Genomic DNA, 24,761 nt, shown 5'->3' on the forward strand with positions numbered 1-24,761 from the left:
AACAAGGTCTTAGAGAGTGAGAGGATGCCTGAGGAATGGAGGAGAAGTGTTTTGGTGCCGATTTTTAAGAACAAGGGAGATGTGCAGAGTTGTGGAAACTATAGAGGTATTAAGCTGATGAGCCATACAATGAAGTTGTGGGAAAGAGTAGTGGAAGCAAGGCTAAGGGGAGAAGTGGACATTGGCTTTGAGAAGTAGTGAGAAGTGGCTTCTCCTATCACTGCTATGGTGATGACACTCAACTCTACTTCTCATTTCAACCATATGATCCTACAGTCAGTGTTCGTATCGCTGCCTGTCTGACAGACATTTCTGACTGAACTCAATCTTGCAAAGACAGAATTACTTGTCTCAACCAACCCAGCACTTCAAAATTTCTCCATTCAGATTGGTTCATCAACCATAACTCCATCCAGGACAGCCAGGAACCTTGGAGTTGTGATTGATGACCATTTAAAATCTCACTGACCACATTACTGCAACAGCCCGGTCCTGCAGATTTGCCTTATACAACAGTAGAACGATTATACCCTTCCTATCAGAAAAGGCTACACAACTCCTGGTCCAAGCTCTAGTTCTCTCCAGCGCAGAGAGAAGAGAGCGCATGTTTGATATTAGCAGCACACTAACGGCTTTCATTACATGTGGTTGGGGAGGGGAGCTCTTGTCGCTGCTCTTATCTACAATGCACAGGGAGTTCTTGCCTGGAACAGAACCATACCACCAAGCTAAACGATATGCTAAATATAGAGGATAACCCCTGTCACCAATTTGAAGTGTTCCACAAGTGGACAGGGGAGGTTTCTACGGACAGTCCCTTGACTCATTATGACAGGATGAGACTACACATGCACTTAGGACTTTCTAAGTCAACCCATTTCAAATAAAATCTGGTTAAGATTAGTGACCCAATAATGCAAACCCAACAGTCATGAAAAAGCAAGACCAAAGAGACACTGCTGTTGAGTTTCATGTTTATTAAGACCATTAAAATCACATGACCAGGGTAACTTCTCCACTAGACACCACAGTTTGTCCAATGGAGACTGTCTTGACATCAGCATCTCTTCCTGGAAAAGAAGTGGCAGAATTGTGAGGGGCATTTAAAAAACAATTTCTCATGGTTCCTGAAGTCAGTTTACAGCAAGCACTCACTTTTCCTAGCGCAGCTTTGCTCACAGGAGCCAGAAGAGGGATGGCACACCGCTGTACTACAGTGGATGAAGATCTAGCAGAGAGGGAAAAGGGTCAAGCCACAGAAGCCACTATAAAAAAAGACTAATATCAAGGGTTCAGGCAAGGCTGTGGAGCTTACGGTTTCCTGCAGAGGAGCCAGTGATGCTGGATCCACAAATGTGAACATCTTCACAACAAAGCGCTTGTAGTGGGTTGGGAACTGAAGACCAGAAAAGCCAGCCACCGGAACCAGTGTGGTCAGGTAACGGTCATCCCGGTAAGGGCATCTGAAAGGCAAAGGGGCAGTCAGAAAGGCCTTACAGCACACTAGATGGATGAAGACCAGCCTTACTCACCCATCGACCAGAAGGTCCCACTGGGGTAGACTGAGTGGACTGGGGGTTGATGTTGCCCAGCAACGTCCCAGCATCAGGACAATGTTGGGGTCAGTCCTCTCCAACACGCGCACCTCAACAAACACAGGCTCCCGCAGGACTTTTGTGATCGGATAATCAGCATCACTGTAGTAGGACGTGTACGCCTCATCCCCTGAGGAAGAACACAGCGTTTAAACAGAAACTGCTGCAACCTGGAGTTGTAGAAAATCATCCATACTTGGGCAGACACTTGCCTTCTGCACAGCCTTTGGTGACACATTGACCATTTGCCAGTCTAAGCTCCACCCTGAGGGGTCCAGAAGCAGCTACTGGTGGAGGTGCAGGAACAGTGTTGACCTCCACAACCAGAGCTTCCACAGAAGTACCAGAGTACCTACACTGGAAGAGAAGCCTGGACAACAAACAGAGAGCTTGTAGCATTTGTAAAGGATTAACATGCATGCTAGACAATAAGTCACCTACTCAAAATGGCTGTCCCTTGTGATGGAACCAAGTGGTCCGACACCCACTTCATACGAGGAGGTCATTCTGTTTTCATACACCACATATCCACTGTCCTCCTGCAAATAGTAACTGTTGGCATCCAGTCCATTCTAAGCAGAACAGAAGCACATGCAGCTACTCACCATCATGCTCGTGCCACATGCAGTGACAGGGAACTGGTATATAGCAAAGGAAGGTGTGGATCCCACAGGACTGCAAGGTGGGTCGTTTCCACCCAGGAGACGGACTGAATCCAGGCTCAATCGAGGCAGTGTGACATCTCTAGCCACCACTACCACAAACTGACCATCTCTTATACACTGGACAGTCACTGGAACAAAGAGAGCAGGTTATTGCTGAAGAGGAGTTTAACATGAACCCCTTTACATTGACTCAACACTCTTACCTGCCTTCCCATAGTAACACCGCTGTCCGTTAAAGCAGCAGTTGAGCGCTCCACAGTCCGCACCACTGATACCATCTGGGCCACATTGGATCTGCTCATAATCAGCTACAGCACATTTGTCAAGGGGCTCTGCCTGCACCACTGGCTGCTTAGACTGAACCTGCTGTTGAATCTGTTGACTAGCTTGTTGTTGAACCCACTGAGGAGACTGTTGACTAGCTTGTTTCTGAACCTGCTGATTAGCTTGTGTCTGAACCCACTGAGAAGATTGTTGACTAGCTTGTTTTTGAACCTGCTGATTAGCTTGTGTCTGAACCCACTGAGGAGACTGTTGACTAGCTTGTTTTTGAACCTGCTGATTAGCTTGTGTCTGAACCCTCTGAGGAGACTGCTGACTAGCTTGTTTCTGAACCTGCTGATTAGCTTGTTGTTGAACCCACTGAGGAAACTGTTGACCAACTTGCTTCTGAAGCCGCTGGTCAGTTTGCTGTAACATCAGAGCTTGCGGATTCTGGGGCAGATTACTCCACTGTGGAACAGCATGACAGAAAGCACAAAACCACACACAAAGTGCCAGAGACTGCACTGCACACCAGCTTCCTGCCATTGTTCAACAGCTAGTCACACTGTTGAGATGCTGCCCTTTGGTCTTTTTGTATTCTACAGATTTTGGCTAATTAACGATAATCCCTCCCCTCTCCATTAACAGTCACGATTCTCCAGACTTGCCCAAATGGGAGCTTATGCTACCAGAAGATTCTCATTGGTTCTCAAAATGATACACGTGTGATAGTTCTTGATTCCAATTGGCCAGATTTGTCATCTTGAAGACAAGTAAAAAGGTTCATGCACAGGTTTGCTACTAGAGCTTGCCCAAAATACTTTGGGTAGATGTTTGGTGCATTCTGCTTTGCATGTAGACATGCTGAAATATTAACTAGCATTATATACCTATTTTAAAACAGAGAAATCTAAATATCGAAAGAGCAAGTACAATCAAATATTTCTGATATAATATTATCATTAAATTATGTGAGGTAATACAGCCCAAATACTCAGAAAAAAATGGCAGAAACAGACTTCATACAATCAGACACCTAAAAGTTATTTGTAAAGCAATTTAAGAGTATGTGAGATAAAATAAAGTTAATAATCCATTAACTTTGCATAATCCATTATGCGAATCACGCATAATCCATTCATTCGCATAATCCATTATGCGAATCACGAATATGACTTCCATACCGGATCGGTTGGGTCCCGGGTTAACAACGACCGCCATCAGTGCTGTTGACCTACAGGGCACTGGTGGAAATTGGGCTACTGTTAGTCAAACAAGGAGAGGAGGAAAGCGTGTCAGTAGGCAGAAAGAGAAGAGGAAAGGCAAGAGTTTGGGACTGAAAGTAGGGACTTTGAATGTTGGTACAATGACAGGTAAAGGCAGAGAGCTAGTAGATATGATGCAGAGGAGGAAAGTTGACATTCTGTGTGTCCAGGAGACCAGGTGGAAAGGGAGCAAGGCTAGAAGAATTGGAGCAGGGTTTAAACTGTTTTATAATGGTGTGGACAGGAAGAAAAATGGAGTTGGAGTGATCCTGAAGGAGGAGTTTGTGAAGAATGTTCTGGAGGTAAAGAGAGTGTCAGATAGGTTGATGAGTTTGAAGCTGGATATTGAAGGTGTGATGTTGAATTTTGTTAGTGCCTATGCTCCACAAGTAGGTTGTAAGCAAGATGAGAAAGACAGATTCTGGAGCGAGTTGGAGGAAGTGATGCAGACTGTTCCCAGAGGTGAGAGAGTAGTGATAGGGGCAGATTTGAATGGACATGTTGGGGAAGGGAATAGTGGAGATGAGGAAGTGATGGGCAGGTTTGGTTTTCAAGAAAGGAACCCAGAAGGACAGAGGTTGGTAGACTTTGCTAAAAGTATGGAGATGGCTGTGGTGAACACGTACTTTCAGAAGAGGCAGGAACACAGGGTGACATATAAGAGTGTTGGCAGGAGCACACAAGTGGACTATATCTTATGTAGACGCTGCAATTTAATGGAAATTAGCGATTGTAGTGGAAAGTAGTGGTAGGTGAGAGTGTAGCTAGACAGCATAGGATGGTGGTGTGTAAGATGACTCTGGTGGTGAGGAAGATGAAGAGAGTAAAAGCAGAGCAGAAGACAAAGTGGTGGAAGTTGGAAAAGGAAAAGTCCTGTGTGGTTTTCAGGGAGGAGTTGAGGCAAGCTTTAGGTGGTCAGGAGGGGCTTCCGGATGACTGGACTACTACAGCCAAAGTGATCAGGGAGACGGGTAGGAAGGTGCTAGGTGTGTCATCTGGAAGGAGGAAAGAACACAAGGAGACTTGGTGGTGGAATGAGGAAGTCCAGGAGAGTATCCAGAGGAAGAAGTTAGCTAGGAAGAAGTGGGACAGTGAGAGTACGGAGGAAAGTAGACAGGAATATAGGGCGAAGCAGCGTGAGGTTAAGATAGAGGTGGCAAAGGCCAAACAGAGAGCGTATGAGGACATGTATGCAAGGTTAGATAGTAAGGAAGGTGAGAGGGATGTGTATCGGTTGGCGAGGCAGGGGGATAGAGATGGAAAGGATGTGCAGCAGGTTAGAGTGATTTAAGATAGAGATGGAAATGTTTTGACAGGTGACAGGAGGGTGAGGGAAAGATGGAAGGAGTACTTTGAAGAACTGATGAATGAGGAAAATGACAGGGAGAGAAGAGTTGTAGAGGCAAATATTGTTGAACAGGAAGTAGAAAGTATTAGCAAGGGTGAAGTTAGGAGAGCTTTGAAGAGGATGAAGAGAGGAAAGGCAGTTGGCCCTGATGACATACCAGTGGAGGTATGGAAGTGTCTAGGAGAAATGGCAGTAGAGTTTTTAACTAGGTTGTTCAACAAGGTCTTAGAGAGTGAGAGGATGCCTGAGGAATGGAGGAGAAGTGTTTTGGTGCCGATTTTTAAGAACAAGGGAGATGTGCAGAGTTGTGGAAACTATAGAGGTATTAAGCTGATGAGCCATACAATGAAGTTGTGGGAAAGGGTAGTGGAAGCAAGGCTAAGGGGAGAAGTGGACATTGGCTTTGAGAAGTAGTGAGAAGTGGCTTCTCCTATCACTGCTATGGTGATGACACTCAACTCTACTTCTCATTTCAACCATATGATCCTACAGTCAGTGTTCGTATCGCTGCCTGTCTGACAGACATTTCTGACTGAACTCAATCTTGCAAAGACAGAATTACTTGTCTCAACCAACCCAGCACTTCAAAATTTCTCCATTCAGATTGGTTCATCAACCATAACTCCATCCAGGACAGCCAGGAACCTTGGAGTTGTGATTGATGACCATTTAAAATCTCACTGACCACATTACTGCAACAGCCCGGTCCTGCAGATTTGCCTTATACAACAGTAGAACGATTATACCCTTCCTATCAGAAAAGGCTACACAACTCCTGGTCCAAGCTCTAGTTCTCTCCAGCGCAGAGAGAAGAGAGCGCATGTTTGATATTAGCAGCACACTAACGGCTTTCATTACATGTGGTTGGGGAGGGGAGCTCTTGTCGCTGCTCTTATCTACAATGCACAGGGAGTTCTTGCCTGGAACAGAACCATACCACCAAGCTAAACGATATGCTAAATATAGAGGATAACCCCTGTCACCAATTTGAAGTGTTCCACAAGTGGACAGGGGAGGTTTCTACGGACAGTCCCTTGACTCATTATGACAGGATGAGACTACACATGCACTTAGGACTTTCTAAGTCAACCCATTTCAAATAAAATCTGGTTAAGATTAGTGACCCAATAATGCAAACCCAACAGTCATGAAAAAGCAAGACCAAAGAGACACTGCTGTTGAGTTTCATGTTTATTAAGACCATTAAAATCACATGACCAGGGTAACTTCTCCACTAGACACCACAGTTTGTCCAATGGAGACTGTCTTGACATCAGCATCTCTTCCTGGAAAAGAAGTGGCAGAATTGTGAGGGGCATTTAAAAAACAATTTCTCATGGTTCCTGAAGTCAGTTTACAGCAAGCACTCACTTTTCCTAGCGCAGCTTTGCTCACAGGAGCCAGAAGAGGGATGGCACACCGCTGTACTACAGTGGATGAAGATCTAGCAGAGAGGGAAAAGGGTCAAGCCACAGAAGCCACTATAAAAAAAGACTAATATCAAGGGTTCAGGCAAGGCTGTGGAGCTTACGGTTTCCTGCAGAGGAGCCAGTGATGCTGGATCCACAAATGTGAACATCTTCACAACAAAGCGCTTGTAGTGGGTTGGGAACTGAAGACCAGAAAAGCCAGCCACCGGAACCAGTGTGGTCAGGTAACGGTCATCCCGGTAAGGGCATCTGAAAGGCAAAGGGGCAGTCAGAAAGGCCTTACAGCACACTAGATGGATGAAGACCAGCCTTACTCACCCATCGACCAGAAGGTCCCACTGGGGTAGACTGAGTGGACTGGGGGTTGATGTTGCCCAGCAACGTCCCAGCATCAGGACAATGTTGGGGTCAGTCCTCTCCAACACGCGCACCTCAACAAACACAGGCTCCCGCAGGACTTTTGTGATCGGATAATCAGCATCACTGTAGTAGGACGTGTACGCCTCATCCCCTGAGGAAGAACACAGCGTTTAAACAGAAACTGCTGCAACCTGGAGTTGTAGAAAATCATCCATACTTGGGCAGACACTTGCCTTCTGCACAGCCTTTGGTGACACATTGACCATTTGCCAGTCTAAGCTCCACCCTGAGGGGTCCAGAAGCAGCTACTGGTGGAGGTGCAGGAACAGTGTTGACCTCCACAACCAGAGCTTCCACAGAAGTACCAGAGTACCTACACTGGAAGAGAAGCCTGGACAACAAACAGAGAGCTTGTAGCATTTGTAAAGGATTAACATGCATGCTAGACAATAAGTCACCTACTCAAAATGGCTGTCCCTTGTGATGGAACCAAGTGGTCCGACACCCACTTCATACGAGGAGGTCATTCTGTTTTCATACACCACATATCCACTGTCCTCCTGCAAATAGTAACTGTTGGCATCCAGTCCATTCTAAGCAGAACAGAAGCACATGCAGCTACTCACCATCATGCTCGTGCCACATGCAGTGACAGGGAACTGGTATATAGCAAAGGAAGGTGTGGATCCCACAGGACTGCAAGGTGGGTCGTTTCCACCCAGGAGACGGACTGAATCCAGGCTCAATCGAGGCAGTGTGACATCTCTAGCCACCACTACCACAAACTGACCATCTCTTATACACTGGACAGTCACTGGAACAAAGAGAGCAGGTTATTGCTGAAGAGGAGTTTAACATGAACCCCTTTACATTGACTCAACACTCTTACCTGCCTTCCCATAGTAACACCGCTGTCCGTTAAAGCAGCAGTTGAGCGCTCCACAGTCCGCACCACTGATACCATCTGGGCCACATTGGATCTGCTCATAATCAGCTACAGCACATTTGTCAAGGGGCTCTGCCTGCACCACTGGCTGCTTAGACTGAACCTGCTGTTGAATCTGTTGACTAGCTTGTTGTTGAACCCACTGAGGAGACTGTTGACTAGCTTGTTTCTGAACCTGCTGATTAGCTTGTGTCTGAACCCACTGAGAAGATTGTTGACTAGCTTGTTTTTGAACCTGCTGATTAGCTTGTGTCTGAACCCACTGAGGAGACTGTTGACTAGCTTGTTTTTGAACCTGCTGATTAGCTTGTGTCTGAACCCTCTGAGGAGACTGCTGACTAGCTTGTTTCTGAACCTGCTGATTAGCTTGTTGTTGAACCCACTGAGGAAACTGTTGACCAACTTGCTTCTGAAGCCGCTGGTCAGTTTGCTGTAACATCAGAGCTTGCGGATTCTGGGGCAGATTACTCCACTGTGGAACAGCATGACAGAAAGCACAAAACCACACACAAAGTGCCAGAGACTGCACTGCACACCAGCTTCCTGCCATTGTTCAACAGCTAGTCACACTGTTGAGATGCTGCCCTTTGGTCTTTTTGTATTCTACAGATTTTGGCTAATTAACGATAATCCCTCCCCTCTCCATTAACAGTCACGATTCTCCAGACTTGCCCAAATGGGAGCTTATGCTACCAGAAGATTCTCATTGGTTCTCAAAATGATACACGTGTGATAGTTCTTGATTCCAATTGGCCAGATTTGTCATCTTGAAGACAAGTAAAAAGGTTCATGCACAGGTTTGCTACTAGAGCTTGCCCAAAATACTTTGGGTAGATGTTTGGTGCATTCTGCTTTGCATGTAGACATGCTGAAATATTAACTAGCATTATATACCTATTTTAAAACAGAGAAATCTAAATATCGAAAGAGCAAGTACAATCAAATATTTCTGATATAATATTATCATTAAATTATGTGAGGTAATACAGCCCAAATACTCAGAAAAAAATGGCAGAAACAGACTTCATACAATCAGACACCTAAAAGTTATTTGTAAAGCAATTTAAGAGTATGTGAGATAAAATAAAGTTAATAATCCATTAACTTTGCATAATCCATTATGCGAATCACGCATAATCCATTCATTCGCATAATCCATTATGCGAATCACGAATATGACTTCCATACCGGATCGGTTGGGTCCCGGGTTAACAACGACCGCCATCAGTGCTGTTGACCTACAGGGCACTGGTGGAAATTGGGCTACTGTTAGTCAAACAAGGAGAGGAGGAAAGCGTGTCAGTAGGCAGAAAGAGAAGAGGAAAGGCAAGAGTTTGGGACTGAAAGTAGGGACTTTGAATGTTGGTACAATGACAGGTAAAGGCAGAGAGCTAGTAGATATGATGCAGAGGAGGAAAGTTGACATTCTGTGTGTCCAGGAGACCAGGTGGAAAGGGAGCAAGGCTAGAAGAATTGGAGCAGGGTTTAAACTGTTTTATAATGGTGTGGACAGGAAGAAAAATGGAGTTGGAGTGATCCTGAAGGAGGAGTTTGTGAAGAATGTTCTGGAGGTAAAGAGAGTGTCAGATAGGTTGATGAGTTTGAAGCTGGATATTGAAGGTGTGATGTTGAATTTTGTTAGTGCCTATGCTCCACAAGTAGGTTGTAAGCAAGATGAGAAAGACAGATTCTGGAGCGAGTTGGAGGAAGTGATGCAGACTGTTCCCAGAGGTGAGAGAGTAGTGATAGGGGCAGATTTGAATGGACATGTTGGGGAAGGGAATAGTGGAGATGAGGAAGTGATGGGCAGGTTTGGTTTTCAAGAAAGGAACCCAGAAGGACAGAGGTTGGTAGACTTTGCTAAAAGTATGGAGATGGCTGTGGTGAACACGTACTTTCAGAAGAGGCAGGAACACAGGGTGACATATAAGAGTGTTGGCAGGAGCACACAAGTGGACTATATCTTATGTAGACGCTGCAATTTAATGGAAATTAGCGATTGTAGTGGAAAGTAGTGGTAGGTGAGAGTGTAGCTAGACAGCATAGGATGGTGGTGTGTAAGATGACTCTGGTGGTGAGGAAGATGAAGAGAGTAAAAGCAGAGCAGAAGACAAAGTGGTGGAAGTTGGAAAAGGAAAAGTCCTGTGTGGTTTTCAGGGAGGAGTTGAGGCAAGCTTTAGGTGGTCAGGAGGGGCTTCCGGATGACTGGACTACTACAGCCAAAGTGATCAGGGAGACGGGTAGGAAGGTGCTAGGTGTGTCATCTGGAAGGAGGAAAGAACACAAGGAGACTTGGTGGTGGAATGAGGAAGTCCAGGAGAGTATCCAGAGGAAGAAGTTAGCTAGGAAGAAGTGGGACAGTGAGAGTACGGAGGAAAGTAGACAGGAATATAGGGCGAAGCAGCGTGAGGTTAAGATAGAGGTGGCAAAGGCCAAACAGAGAGCGTATGAGGACATGTATGCAAGGTTAGATAGTAAGGAAGGTGAGAGGGATGTGTATCGGTTGGCGAGGCAGGGGGATAGAGATGGAAAGGATGTGCAGCAGGTTAGAGTGATTTAAGATAGAGATGGAAATGTTTTGACAGGTGACAGGAGGGTGAGGGAAAGATGGAAGGAGTACTTTGAAGAACTGATGAATGAGGAAAATGACAGGGAGAGAAGAGTTGTAGAGGCAAATATTGTTGAACAGGAAGTAGAAAGTATTAGCAAGGGTGAAGTTAGGAGAGCTTTGAAGAGGATGAAGAGAGGAAAGGCAGTTGGCCCTGATGACATACCAGTGGAGGTATGGAAGTGTCTAGGAGAAATGGCAGTAGAGTTTTTAACTAGGTTGTTCAACAAGGTCTTAGAGAGTGAGAGGATGCCTGAGGAATGGAGGAGAAGTGTTTTGGTGCCGATTTTTAAGAACAAGGGAGATGTGCAGAGTTGTGGAAACTATAGAGGTATTAAGCTGATGAGCCATACAATGAAGTTGTGGGAAAGGGTAGTGGAAGCAAGGCTAAGGGGAGAAGTGGACATTGGCTTTGAGAAGTAGTGAGAAGTGGCTTCTCCTATCACTGCTATGGTGATGACACTCAACTCTACTTCTCATTTCAACCATATGATCCTACAGTCAGTGTTCGTATCGCTGCCTGTCTGACAGAACTCAATCTTGCAAAGACAGAATTACTTGTCTCAACCACCCAGCACTTCAAAATTTCTCCATTCAGCTTGGTTCATCAACCATAACTCCATCCAGGACAGCCAGGAACCTTGGAGTTGTGATTGATGACCATTTAAAATCTCACTGACCACATTACTGCAACAGCCCGGTCCTGCAGATTTGCCTTATACAACAGTAGAACGATTATACCCTTCCTATCAGAACAGGCTACACAACTCCTGGTCCAAGCTCTAGTTCTCTCCAGCGCAGAGAGAAGAGAGCGCATGTTTGATATTAGCAGCACACTTACGGCTTTCATTACATGTGGTTGGGGAGGGGAGCTCTTGTCGCTGCTCTTATCTACAATGCACAGGGAGTTCTTGCCTGGAACAGAACCATACCACCAAGCTAAACGATATGCTAAATATAGAGGATAACCGAGGGTAACCCCTGTCACCAATTTGAAGTGTTCTACAAGTGGACAGGGGAGGTTTCTATGGACAGTCCCTTGACTCATTATGACAGGATGAGACTACACATGCACTTAGGACTTTCTAAGTCAACCCATTTCAAATAAAATCTGGTTTAGATTAGTGACCCAATAATGCAAACCCAACAGTCATGAAAAAGCAAGACCAAAGAGACACTGCTGTTGAGTTTCATGTTTATTAAGACCATTAAAATCACATGACCAGGGTAACTTCTCCACTAGACACCACAGTTTGTCCAATGGAGACTGTCTTGACATCAGCATCTCTTCCTGGAAAAGAAGTGGCAGAATTGTGAGGGGCATTTAAAAAACAATTTCTCATGGTTCCTGAAGTCAGTTTACAGCAAGCACTCACTTTTCCTAGCGCAGCTTTGCTCACAGGAGCCAGAAGAGGGATGGCACACCGCTGTACTACAGTGGATGAAGATCTAGCAGAGAGGGAAAAGGGTCAAGCCACAGAAGCCACTATAAAAAAAGACTAATATCAAGGGTTCAGGCAAGGCTGTGGAGCTTACGGTTTCCTGCAGAGGAGCCAGTGATGCTGGATCCACAAATGTGAACATCTTCACAACAAAGCGCTTGTAGTGGGTTGGGAACTGAAGACCAGAAAAGCCAGCCACCGGAACCAGTGTGGTCAGGTAACGGTCATCCTGGTAAGGGCATCTGAAAGGCAAAGGGGCAGTCAGAAAGGCCTTACAGCACACTAGATGGATGAAGACCAGCCTTACTCACCCATCGACCAGAAGGTCCCACTGGGGTAGACTGAGTGGACTGGGGGTTGATGTTGCCCAGCAACGTCCCAGCATCAGGACAATGTTGGGGTCAGTCCTCTCCAACACGCGCACCTCAACAAACACAGGCTCCCGCAGGACTTTTGTGATCGGATAATCAGCATCACTGTAGTAGGACGTGTACGCCTCATCCCCTGAGGAAGAACACAGCGTTTAAACAGAAACTGCTGCAACCTGGAGTTGTAGAAAATCATCCATACTTGGGCAGACACTTGCCTTCTGCACAGCCTTTGGTGACACATTGACCATTTGCCAGTCTAAGCTCCACCCTGAGGGGTCCAGAAGCAGCTACTGGTGGAGGTGCAGGAACAGTGTTGACCTCCACAACCAGAGCTTCCACAGAAGTACCAGAGTACCTACACTGGAAGAGAAGCCTGGACAACAAACAGAGAGCTTGTAGCATTTGTAAAGGATTAACATGCATGCTAGACAATAAGTCACCTACTCAAAATGGCTGTCCCTTGTGATGGAACCAAGTGGTCCGACACCCACTTCATACGAGGAGGTCATTCTGTTTTCATACACCACATATCCACTGTCCTCCTGCAAATAGTAACTGTTGGCATCCAGTCCATTCTAAGCAGAACAGAAGCACATGCAGCTACTCACCATCATGCTCGTGCCACATGCAGTGACAGGGAACTGGTATATAGCAAAGGAAGGTGTGGATCCCACAGGACTGCAAGGTGGGTCGTTTCCACCCAGGAGACGGACTGAATCCAGGCTCAATCGAGGCAGTGTGACATCTCTAGCCACCACTACCACAAACTGACCATCTCTTATACACTGGACAGTCACTGGAACAAAGAGAGCAGGTTATTGCTGAAGAGGAGTTTAACATGAACCCCTTTACATTGACTCAACACTCTTACCTGCCTTCCCATAGTAACACCGCTGTCCGTTAAAGCAGCAGTTGAGCGCTCCACAGTCCGCACCACTGATACCATCTGGGCCACATTGGATCTGCTCATAATCAGCTACAGCACATTTGTCAAGGGGCTCTGCCTGCACCACTGGCTGCTTAGACTGAACCTGCTGTTGAATCTGTTGACTAGCTTGTTGTTGAACCCACTGAGGAGACTGTTGACTAGCTTGTTTCTGAACCTGCTGATTAGCTTGTGTCTGAACCTGCTGATTAGCTTGTGTCTGAACCCACTGAGGAGACTGTTGACTAGCTTGTTGTTGAACCCACTGAGAAGATTGTTGACTAGCTTGTTTTTGAACCTGCTGATTAGCTTGTGTCTGAACCCTCTGAGGAGACTGCTGACTAGCTTGTTTCTGAACCTGCTGATTAGCTTGTTGTTGAACCCACTGAGGAAACTGTTGACCAACTTGCTTCTGAAGCCGCTGGTCAGTTTGCTGTAACATCAGAGCTTGCGGATTCTGGGGCAGATTACTCCACTGTGGAACAGCATGACAGAAAGCACAAAACCACACACAAAGTGCCAGAGACTGCACTGCACACCAGCTTCCTGCCATTGTTCAACAGCTAGTCACACTGTTGAGATGCTGCCCTTTGGTCTTTTTGTATTCTACAGATTTTGGCTAATTAACGATAATCCCTCCCCTCTCCATTAACAGTCACGATTCTCCAGACTTGCCCAAATGGGAGCTTATGCTACCAGAAGATTCTCATTGGTTCTCAAAATGATACACGTGTGATAGTTCTTGATTCCAATTGGCCAGATTTGTCATCTTGAAGACAAGTAAAAAGGTTCATGCACAGGTTTGCTACTAGAGCTTGCCCAAAATACTTTGGGTAGATGTTTGGTGCATTCTGCTTTGCTTGTAGACATGCTGAAATATTAACTAGCATTATATACCTATTTTAAAACAGAGAAATCTAAATATCGAAAGAGCAAGTACAATCAAATATTTCTGATATAAGATTATCATTAAATTATGTGAGGTAATACAGCCCAAATACTCAGAAAAAAATGGCAGAAACAGACTTCATACAATCAGACACCTAAAAGTTATTTGTAAAGCAATTTAAGAGTATGTGAGATAAAATAAAGTTAATAATCCATTAACTTTGCATAATCCATTATGCGAATCACGCATAATCCATTCATTCGCATAATCCATTATGCGAATCACGAATATGACTTCCATACCGGATCGGTTGGGTCCCGGGTTAACAACGACCGCCATCAGTGCTGTTGACCTACAGGGCACTGGTGGAAATTGGGCTACTGTTAGTCAAACAAGGAGAGGAGGAAAGCGTGTCAGTAGGCAGAAAGAGAAGAGGAAAGGCAAGAGTTTAGGACTGAAAGTAGGGACTTTGAATGTTGGTACAATGACAGGTAAAGGCAGAGAGCTAGTAGATATGATGCAGAGGAGGAAAGTTGACATTCTGTGTGTCCAGGAGACCAGGTGGAAAGGGAGCAAGGCTAGAAGAATTGGAGCAGGGTTTAAACTGTTTTATAATGGTGTGGACAGGAAGAAAAATGGAGTTGGAGTGATCCTGAAGGAGGAGTTTGTGAAGAATGTTCTGGAGGTAAAGAGAGTGTCAGATAGGTTGATGAGTTTGAAGCTGGATATTGAAGGTGTGATGTTGAATTTTGTTAGTGCCTATGCTCCACAAGTAGGTTGTAAGCAAGATGAGAAAGACAGATTCTGGAGCGAGTTGGAGGAAGTGATGCAGACTGTTCCCAGAGGTGAGAGAGTAGTGATAGGGGCAGATTTGAATGGACATGTTGGGGAAGGGAATAGTGGAGATGAGGAAGTGATGGGCAGGTTTGGTCTTCAAGAAAGGAACCCAGAAGGACAGAGGTTGGTAGACTTTGCTAAAAGTATGGAGATGGCTGTAGTGAACACGTACTTTCAGAAGAGGCAGGAACACAGGGTGACATATAAGAGTGTTGGCAGGAGCACACAAGTGGACTATATCTTATGTAGACGCTGCAATTTAATGGAAATTAGCGATTGTAGTGGAAAGTAGTGGTAGGTGAGAGTGTAGCTAGACAGCATAGGATGGTGGTGTGTAAGATGACTCTGGTGGTGAGGAAGATGAAGAGAGTAAAAGCAGAGCAGAAGACAAAGTGGTGGAAGTTGGAAAAGGAAAAGTCCTGTGTGGTTTTCAGGGAGGAGTTGAGGCAAGCTTTAGGTGGTCAGGAGGGGCTTCCGGATGACTGGACTACTACAGCCAAAGTGATCAGGGAGACGGGTAGGAAGGTGCTAGGTGTGTCATCTGGAAGGAGGAAAGAACACAAGGAGACTTGGTGGTGGAATGAGGAAGTCCAGGAGAGTATCCAGAGGAAGAAGTTAGCTAGGAAGAAGTGGGACAGTGAGAGTACGGAGGAAAGTAGACAGGAATATAGGGCGAAGCAGCGTGAGGTTAAGATAGAGGTGGCAAAGGCCAAACAGAGAGCGTATGAGGACATGTATGCAAGGTTAGATAGTAAGGAAGGTGAGAGGGATGTGTATCGGTTGGCGAGGCAGGGGGATAGAGATGGAAAGGATGTGCAGCAGGTTAGAGTGATTTAAGATAGAGATGGAAATGTTTTGACAGGTGACAGGAGGGTGAGGGAAAGATGGAAGGAGTACTTTGAAGAACTGATGAATGAGGAAAATGACAGGGAGAGAAGAGTTGTAGAGGCAAATATTGTTGAACAGGAAGTAGAAAGTATTAGCAAGGGTGAAGTTAGGAGAGCTTTGAAGAGGATGAAGAGAGGAAAGGCAGTTGGCCCTGATGACATACCAGTGGAGGTATGGAAGTGTCTAGGAGAAATGGCAGTAGAGTTTTTAACTAGGTTGTTCAACAAGGTCTTAGAGAGTGAGAGGATGCCTGAGGAATGGAGGAGAAGTGTTTTGGTGCCGATTTTTAAGAACAAGGGAGATGTGCAGAGTTGTGGAAACTATAGAGGTATTAAGCTGATGAGCCATACAATGAAGTTGTGGGAAAGAGTAGTGGAAGCAAGGCTAAGGGGAGAAGTGGACATTGGCTTTGAGAAGTAGTGAGAAGTGGCTTCTCCTATCACTGCTATGGTGATGACACTCAACTCTACTTCTCATTTCAACCATATGATCCTACAGTCAGTGTTCGTATCGCTGCCTGTCTGACAGACATTTCTGACTGAACTCAATCTTGCAAAGACAGAATTACTTGTCTCAACCAACCCAGCACTTCAAAATTTCTCCATTCAGCTTGGTTCATCAACCATAACTCCATCCAGGACAGCCAGGAACCTTGGAGTTGTGATTGATGACCATTTAAAATCTCACTGACCACATTACTGCAACAGCCCGGTCCTGCAGATTTGCCTTATACAACAGTAGAACGATTATACCCTTCCTATCAGAACAGGCTACACAACTCCTGGTCCAAGCTCTAGTTCTCTCCAGCGCAGAGAGAAGAGAGCGCATGTTTGATATTAGCAGCACACTTACGGCTTTCATTACATGTGGTTGGGGAGGGGAGCTCTTGTCGCTGCTCTTATCTACAATGCACAGGGAGTTCTTGCCTGGAACAGAACCATACCACCAAGCTAAACGATATGCTAAATATAGAGGATAACCGAGGGTAACCCCTGTCACCAATTTGAAGTGTTCCACAAGTGGACAGGGGAGGTTTCTATGGACAGTCCCTTGACTCATTATGACAGGATGAGACTACACATGCACTTAGGACTTTCTAAGTCAACCCATTTCAAATAAAATCTGGTTTAGATTAGTGACCCAATAATGCAAACCCAACAGTCATGAAAAAGCAAGACCAAAGAGACACTGCTGTTGAGTTTCATGTTTATTAAGACCATTAAAATCACATGACCAGGGTAACTTCTCCACTAGACACCACAGTTTGTCCAATGGAGACTGTCTTGACATCAGCATCTCTTCCTGGAAAAGTGGCAGAATTGTGAGGGGCATTTAAAAAACAATCTCTCATGGTTCCTGAAGTCAGTTTACAGCAAGCACTCACTTTTCCTAGCGCAGCTTTGCTCACAGGAGCCAGAAGAGGGATGGCACACCGCTGTACTACAGTGGATGAAGATCTAGCAGAGAGGGAAAAGGGTCAAGCCACAGAAGCCACTATAAAAAAAGACTAATATCAAGGGTTCAGGCAAGGCTGTGGAGCTTACGGTTTCCTGCAGAGGAGCCAGTGATGCTGGATCCACAAATGTGAACATCTTCACAACAAAGCGCTTGTAGTGGGTTGGGAACTGAAGACCAGAAAAGCCAGCCACCGGAACCAGTGTGGTCAGGTAACGGTCATCCCGGTAAGGGCATCTGAAAGGCAAAGGGGCAGTCAGAAAGGCCTTACAGCACACTAGATGGATGAAGACCAGCCTTACTCACCCATCGACCAGAAGGTCCCACTGGGGTAGACTGAGTGGACTGGGGGTTGATGTTGCCCAGCAACGTCCCAGCATCAGGACAATGTTGGGGTCAGTCCTCTCCAACACGCGCACCTCAACAAACACAGGCTCCCGCAGGACTTTTGTGATCGGATAATCAGCATCACTGTAGTAGGACGTGTACGCCTCATCCCCTGAGGAAGAACACAGCGTTTAAACAGAAACTGCTGCAACCTGGAGTTGTAGAAAATCATCCATACTTGGGCAGACACTTGCCTTCTGCACAGCCTTTGGTGACACATTGACCATTTGCCAGTCTAAGCTCCACCCTGAGGGGTCCAGAAGCAGCTACTGGTGGAGGTGCAGGAACAGTGTTGACCTCCACAACCAGAGCTTCCACAGAAGTACCAGAGTACCTACACTGGAAGAGAAGCCTGGACAACAAACAGAGAGCTTGTAGCATTTGTAAAGGATTAACATGCATGCTAGACAATAAGTCACCTACTCAAAATGGCTGTCCCTTGTGATGGAACCAAGTGGTCCGACACCCACTTCATACGAGGAGGTCATTCTGTTTTCATACACCACATATCCACTGTCCTCCTGCAAATAGTAACTGTTGGCATCCAGTCCATTCTAAGCAGAACAGAAGCACATGCAGCTACTCACCATCATGCTCGTGCCACATGCAGTGACAGGGAACTGGTATATAGCAAAGGAAGGTGTGGATCCCACAGGACTGCAAGGTGGGTCGTTTCCACCCAGGAGACGGACTGAATCCAGGCTCAATCGAGGCAGTGTGACATCTCTAGCCACCACTACCACAAACTGACCATCTCTTATACACTGGACAGTCACTGGAACAAAGAGAGCAGGTTATTGCTGAAGAGGAGTTTAACATGAACCCCTTTACATTGACTCAACACTCTTACCTGCCTTCCCATAGTAACACCGCTGTCCGTTAAAGCAGCAGTTGAGCGCTCCACAGTCCGCACCACTGATACCATCTGGGCCACATTGGATCTGCTCATAATCAGCTACAGCACATTTGTCAAGGGGCTCTGCCTGCACCACTGGCTGCTTAGACTGAACCTGCTGTTGAATCTGTTGACTAGCTTGTTGTTGAACCCACTGAGGAGACTGTTGACTAGCTTGTTTCTGAACCTGCTGATTAGCTTGTGTCTGAACCCACTGAGAAGATTGTTGACTAGCTTGTTTTTGAACCTGCTGATTAGCTTGTGTCTGAACCCACTGAGGAGACTGTTGACTAGCTTGTTTTTGAACCTGCTGATTAGCTTGTGTCTGAACCCTCTGAGGAGACTGCTGACTAGCTTGTTTCTGAACCTGCTGATTAGCTTGTTGTTGAACCCACTGAGGAAACTGTTGACCAACTTGCTTCTGAAGCCGCTGGTCAGTTTGCTGTAACATCAGAGCTTGCGGATTCTGGGGCAGATTACTCCACTGTGGAACAGCATGACAGAAAGCACAAAACCACACACAAAGTGCCAGAGACTGCACTGCACACCAGCTTCCTGCCATTGTTCAACAGCTAGTCACACTGTTGAGATGCTGCCCTTTGGTCTTTTTGTATTCTACAGATTTTGGCTAATTAACGATAATCCCTCCCCTCTCCATTAACAGTCACGATTCTCCAGACTTGCCCAAATGGGAGCTTATGCTACCAGAAGATTCTCATTGGTTCTCAAAATGATACACGTGTGATAGTTCTTGATTCCAATTGGCCAGATTTGTCATCTTGAAGACAAGTAAAAAGGTTCATGCACAGGTTTGCTACTAGAGCTTGCCCAAAATACTTTGGGTAGATGTTTGGTGCATTCTGCTTTGCTTGTAGACATGCTGAAATATTAACTAGCATTATATACCTATTTTAAAACAGAGAAATCTAAATATCGAAAGAGCAAGTAAAATCAAATATTTCTGATATAATATTATCATTAAATTATGTGAGGTAATACAGCCCAAATACTCAGAAAAAAATGGCAGAAACAGGCTTCATACAATCAGACACCTAAAAGTTATTTGTAAAGCAATTTAAGAGTATGTGAGATAAAATAAAGTTAATAATCCATTAACTTTGCATAATCCATTATGCGAATCACGAATAATCCATTCATTCGCATAATCCATTATGCGAATCACGAATATGACTTCCATACCGGATCGGTTGGGTCCCGGGTTAACAACGACCGCCATCAGTGCTGTTGACCTACAGGGCACTGGTGGAAATTGGGCTACTGTTAGTCAAACAAGGAGAGGAGGAGGAGGCGTGTCAGTAGGCAGAAAGAGAAGAGGAAAGGCAAGAGTTTAGGACTGAAAGTAGGGACTTTGAATGTTGGTACAATGACAGGTAAAGGCAGAGAGCTAGTAGATATGATGCAGAGGAGGAAAGTTGACATTCTGTGTGTCCAGGAGACCAGGTGGAAAGGGAGCAAGGCTAGAAGAATTGGAGCAGGGTTTAAACTGTTTTATAATGGTGTGGACAGGAAGAAAAATGGAGTTGGAGTGATCCTGAAGGAGGAGTTTGTGAAGAATGTTCTGGAGGTAAAGAGAGTGTCAGATAGGTTGATGAGTCTGAAGCTGGATATTGAAGGTGTGATGTTGAATTTTGTTAGTGCCTATGCTCCACAAGTAGGTTGTAAGCAAGATGAGAAAGACAGATTCTGGAGCGAGTTGGAGGAAGTGATGCAGACTGTTCCCAGAGGTGAGAGAGTAGTGATAGGGGCAGATTTGAATGGACATGTTGGGGAAGGATTAGTGGAGATGAGGAAGTGATGGGCAGGTTTGGTCTTCAAGAAAGGAACCCAGAAGGACAGAGGTTGGTAGACTTTGCTAAAAGTATGGAGATGGCTGTGGTGAACACGTACTTTCAGAAGAGGCAGGAACACAGGGTGACATATAAGAGTGTTGGCAGGAGCACACAAGTGGACTAAATCTTATGTAGACGCTGCAATTTAATGGAAATTAGCGATTGTAGTGGAAAGTAGTGGCAGGTGAGAGTGTAGCTAGACAGCATAGGATGGTGGTGTGTAAGATGACTCTGGTGGTGAGGAAGATGAAGAGAGTAAAAGCAGAGCAGAAGACAAAGTGGTGGAAGTTGGAAAAGGAAAAGTCCTGTGTGGTTTTCAGGGAGGAGTTGAGGCAAGCTTTAGGCGGTTAGGAGGGGCTTCCGGATGACTGGACTACTACAGCCAAAGTGATCAGGGAGACGGGTAGGAAGGTGCTAGGTGTGTCATCTGGAAGGAGGAAAGAACACAAGGAGACTTGGTGGTGGAATGAGGAAGTCCAGGAGAGTATCCAGAGGAAGAAGTTAGCTAGGAAGAAGTGGGACAGTGAGAGGACGGAGGAAAGTAGACAGGAATATAGGGCGAAGCAGCGTGAGGTTAAGATAGAGGTGGCAAAAGCCAAACAGAGAGCGTATGAGGACATGTATGCAAGGTTAGATAGTAAGGAAGGTGAGAGGGATGTGTATCGGTTGGCGAGGCAGGGGGATAGAGATGGAAAGGATGTGCAGCAGGTTAGAGTGATTTAAGATAGAGATGGAAATGTTTTGACAGGTGACAGGAGGGTGAGGGAAAGATGGAAGGAGTACTTTGAAGAACTGATGAATGAGGAAAATGACAGGGAGAGAAGAGTTGTAGAGGCAAATATTGTTGAACAGGAAGTAGAAAGTATTAGCAAGGGTGAAGTTAGGAGAGCTTTGAAGAGGATGAAGAGAGGAAAGGCAGTTGGCCCTGATGACATACCAGTGGAGGTATGGAAGTGTCTAGGAGAAATGGCAGTAGAGTTTTTAACTAGGTTGTTCAACAAGGTCTTAGAGAGTGAGAGGATGCCTGAGGAATGGAGGAGAAGTGTTTTGGTGCCGATTTTTAAGAACAAGGGAGATGTGCAGAGTTGTGGAAACTATAGAGGTATTAAGCTGATGAGCCATACAATGAAGTTGTGGGAAAGAGTAGTGGAAGCAAGGCTAAGGGGAGAAGTGGACATTGGCTTTGAGAAGTAGTGAGAAGTGGCTTCTCCTATCACTGCTATGGTGATGACACTCAACTCTGACTGTAGGATCATATGGTTGAAATGAGAAGTAGTGTTCGTATCGCTGCCTGTCTGACAGACATTTCTGACTGAACTCAATCTTGCAAAGACAGAATTACTTGTCTCAACCAACCCAGCACTTCAAAATTTCTCCATTCAGCTTGGTTCATCAACCATAACTCCATCCAGGACAGCCAGGAACCTTGGAGTTGTGATTGATGACCATTTAAAATCTCACTGACCACATTACTGCAACAGCCCGGTCCTGCAGATTTGCCTTATACAACAGTAGAACGATTATACCCTTCCTATCAGAACAGGCTACACAACTCCTGGTCCAAGCTCTAGTTCTCTCCAGCGCAGAGAGAAGAGAGCGCATGTTTGATATTAGCAGCACACTAACGGCTTTCATTACATGTGGTTGGGGAGGGGAGCTCTTGTCGCTGCTCTTATCTACAATGCACAGGGAGTTCTTGCCTGGAACAGAACCATACCACCAAGCTAAACGATATGCTAAATATAGAGGATAACCCCTGTCACCAATTTGAAGTGTTCCACAAGTGGACAGGGGAGGTTTCTATGGACAGTCCCTTGACTCATTATGACAGGATGAGACTACACATGCACTTAGGACTTTCTAAGTCAACCCATTTCAAATAAAATCTGGTTAAGATTAGTGACCCAATAATGCAAACCCAACAGTCATGAAAAAGCAAGACCAAAGAGACACTGCTGTTGAGTTTCATGTTTATTAAGACCATTAAAATCACATGACCAGGGTAACTTCTCCACTAGACACCACAGTTTGTCCAATGGAGACTGTCTTGACATCAGCATCTCTTCCTGGAAAAGAAGTGGCAGAATTGTGAGGGGCATTTAAAAACCAATTTCTCATGGTTCCTGAAGTCAGTTTACAGCAAGCACTCACTTTTCCTAGCGCAGCTTTGCTCACAGGAGCCAGAAGAGGGATGGCACACCGCTGTACTACAGTGGATGAAGATCTAGCAGAGAGGGAAAAGGGTCAAGCCACAGAAGCCACTATAAAAAAAGACTAATATCAAGGGTTCAGGCAAGGCTGTGGAGCTTACGGTTTCCTGCAGAGGAGCCAGTGATGCTGGATCCACAAATGTGAACATCTTCACAACAAAGCGCTTGTAGTGGGTTGGGAACTGAAGACCAGAAAAGCCAGCCACCGGAACCAGTGTGGTCAGGTAACGGTCATCCCGGTAAGGGCATCTGAAAGGCAAAGGGGCAGTCAGAAAGGCCTTACAGCACACTAGATGGATGAAGACCAGCCTTACTCACCCATCGACCAGAAGGTCCCACTGGGGTAGACTGAGTGGACTGGGGGTTGATGTTGCCCAGCAACGTCCCAGCATCAGGACAATGTTGGGGTCAGTCCTCTCCAACACGCGCACCTCAACAAACACAGGCTCCCGCAGGACTTTTGTGATCGGATAATCAGCATCACTGTAGTAGGACGTGTACGCCTCATCCCCTGAGGAAGAACACAGCGTTTAAACAGAAACTGCTGCAACCTGGAGTTGTAGAAAATCATCCATACTTGGGCAGACACTTGCCTTCTGCACAGCCTTTGGTGACACATTGACCATTTGCCAGTCTAAGCTCCACCCTGAGGGGTCCAGAAGCAGCTACTGGTGGAGGTGCAGGAACAGTGTTGACCTCCACAACCAGAGCTTCCACAGAAGTACCAGAGTACCTACACTGGAAGAGAAGCCTGGACAACAAACAGAGAGCTTGTAGCATTTGTAAAGGATTAACATGCATGCTAGACAATAAGTCACCTACTCAAAATGGCTGTCCCTTGTGATGGAACCAAGTGGTCCGACACCCACTTCATACGAGGAGGTCATTCTGTTTTCATACACCACATATCCACTGTCCTCCTGCAAATAGTAACTGTTGGCATCCAGTCCATTCTAAGCAGAACAGAAGCACATGCAGCTACTCACCATCATGCTCGTGCCACATGCAGTGACAGGGAACTGGTATATAGCAAAGGAAGGTGTGGATCCCACAGGACTGCAAGGTGGGTCGTTTCCACCCAGGAGACGGACTGAATCCAGGCTCAATCGAGGCAGTGTGACATCTCTAGCCACCACTACCACAAACTGACCATCTCTTATACACTGGACAGTCACTGGAACAAAGAGAGCAGGTTATTGCTGAAGAGGAGTTTAACATGAACCCCTTTACATTGACTCAACACTCTTACCTGCCTTCCCATAGTAACACCGCTGTCCGTTAAAGCAGCAGTTGAGCGCTCCACAGTCCGCACCACTGATACCATCTGGGCCACATTGGATCTGCTCATAATCAGCTACAGCACATTTGTCAAGGGGCTCTGCCTGCACCACTGGCTGCTTAGACTGAACCTGCTGTTGAATCTGTTGACTAGCTTGTTGTTGAACCCACTGAGGAGACTGTTGACTAGCTTGTTTCTGAACCTGCTGATTAGCTTGTGTCTGAACCTGCTGATTAGCTTGTGTCTGAACCTGCTGATTAGCTTGTGTCTGAACCCACTGAGGAGACTGTTGACTAGCTTGTTGTTGAACCCACTGAGAAGATTGTTGACTAGCTTGTTTTTGAACCTGCTGATTAGCTTGTGTCTGAACCCTCTGAGGAGACTGCTGACTAGCTTGTTTCTGAACCTGCTGATTAGCTTGTTGTTGAACCCACTGAGGAAACTGTTGACCAACTTGCTTCTGAAGCCGCTGGTCAGTTTGCTGTAACATCAGAGCTTGCGGATTCTGGGGCAGATTACTCCACTGTGGAACAGCATGACAGAAAGCACAAAACCACACACAAAGTGCCAGAGACTGCACTGCACACCAGCTTCCTGCCATTGTTCAACAGCTAGTCACACTGTTGAGATGCTGCCCTTTGGTCTTTTTGTATTCTACAGATTTTGGCTAATTAACGATAATCCCTCCCCTCTCCATTAACAGTCACGATTCTCCAGACTTGCCCAAATGGGAGCTTATGCTACCAGAAGATTCTCATTGGTTCTCAAAATGATACACGTGTGATAGTTCTTGATTCCAATTGGCCAGATTTGTCATCTTGAAGACAAGTAAAAAGGTTCATGCACAGGTTT

The 24,761-nt window shown here is 45.8% G+C and overlaps 2 protein-coding genes across 2 annotated transcripts; both read right to left on the bottom strand.

The window, feature by feature from the left end:
* Window positions 1–11,695: 11,695 nt before the first annotated feature.
* Window positions 11,696–13,772, bottom strand: LOC137089824 (zona pellucida sperm-binding protein 4-like). Its single transcript, XM_067453398.1, has 8 exons — window positions 13,166–13,772; window positions 12,903–13,090; window positions 12,739–12,836; window positions 12,510–12,667; window positions 12,235–12,427; window positions 12,018–12,165; window positions 11,858–11,930; window positions 11,696–11,772 (listed from the first exon to the last, which is right to left on the bottom strand). Exons 1-8 carry the CDS (start codon window positions 13,770–13,772, stop codon window positions 11,696–11,698), a joined length of 1,542 nt encoding a protein of 513 aa, XP_067309499.1.
* Window positions 13,773–22,409: 8,637 nt separating this feature from the next.
* On the bottom strand, window positions 22,410–24,510 carry LOC137089825 (zona pellucida sperm-binding protein 4-like). Its single transcript, XM_067453399.1, has 8 exons — window positions 23,880–24,510; window positions 23,617–23,804; window positions 23,453–23,550; window positions 23,224–23,381; window positions 22,949–23,141; window positions 22,732–22,879; window positions 22,572–22,644; window positions 22,410–22,486 (listed from the first exon to the last, which is right to left on the bottom strand). Exons 1-8 carry the CDS (start codon window positions 24,508–24,510, stop codon window positions 22,410–22,412), a joined length of 1,566 nt encoding a protein of 521 aa, XP_067309500.1.
* Between the last annotated feature and the right edge of the window lie 251 nt (window positions 24,511–24,761).

This window comes from Pseudorasbora parva, chromosome 9 (genome assembly GCF_024679245.1).
Source record: "Pseudorasbora parva isolate DD20220531a chromosome 9, ASM2467924v1, whole genome shotgun sequence".
Taxonomy (NCBI): Eukaryota; Metazoa; Chordata; class Actinopteri; order Cypriniformes; family Gobionidae; genus Pseudorasbora; species Pseudorasbora parva.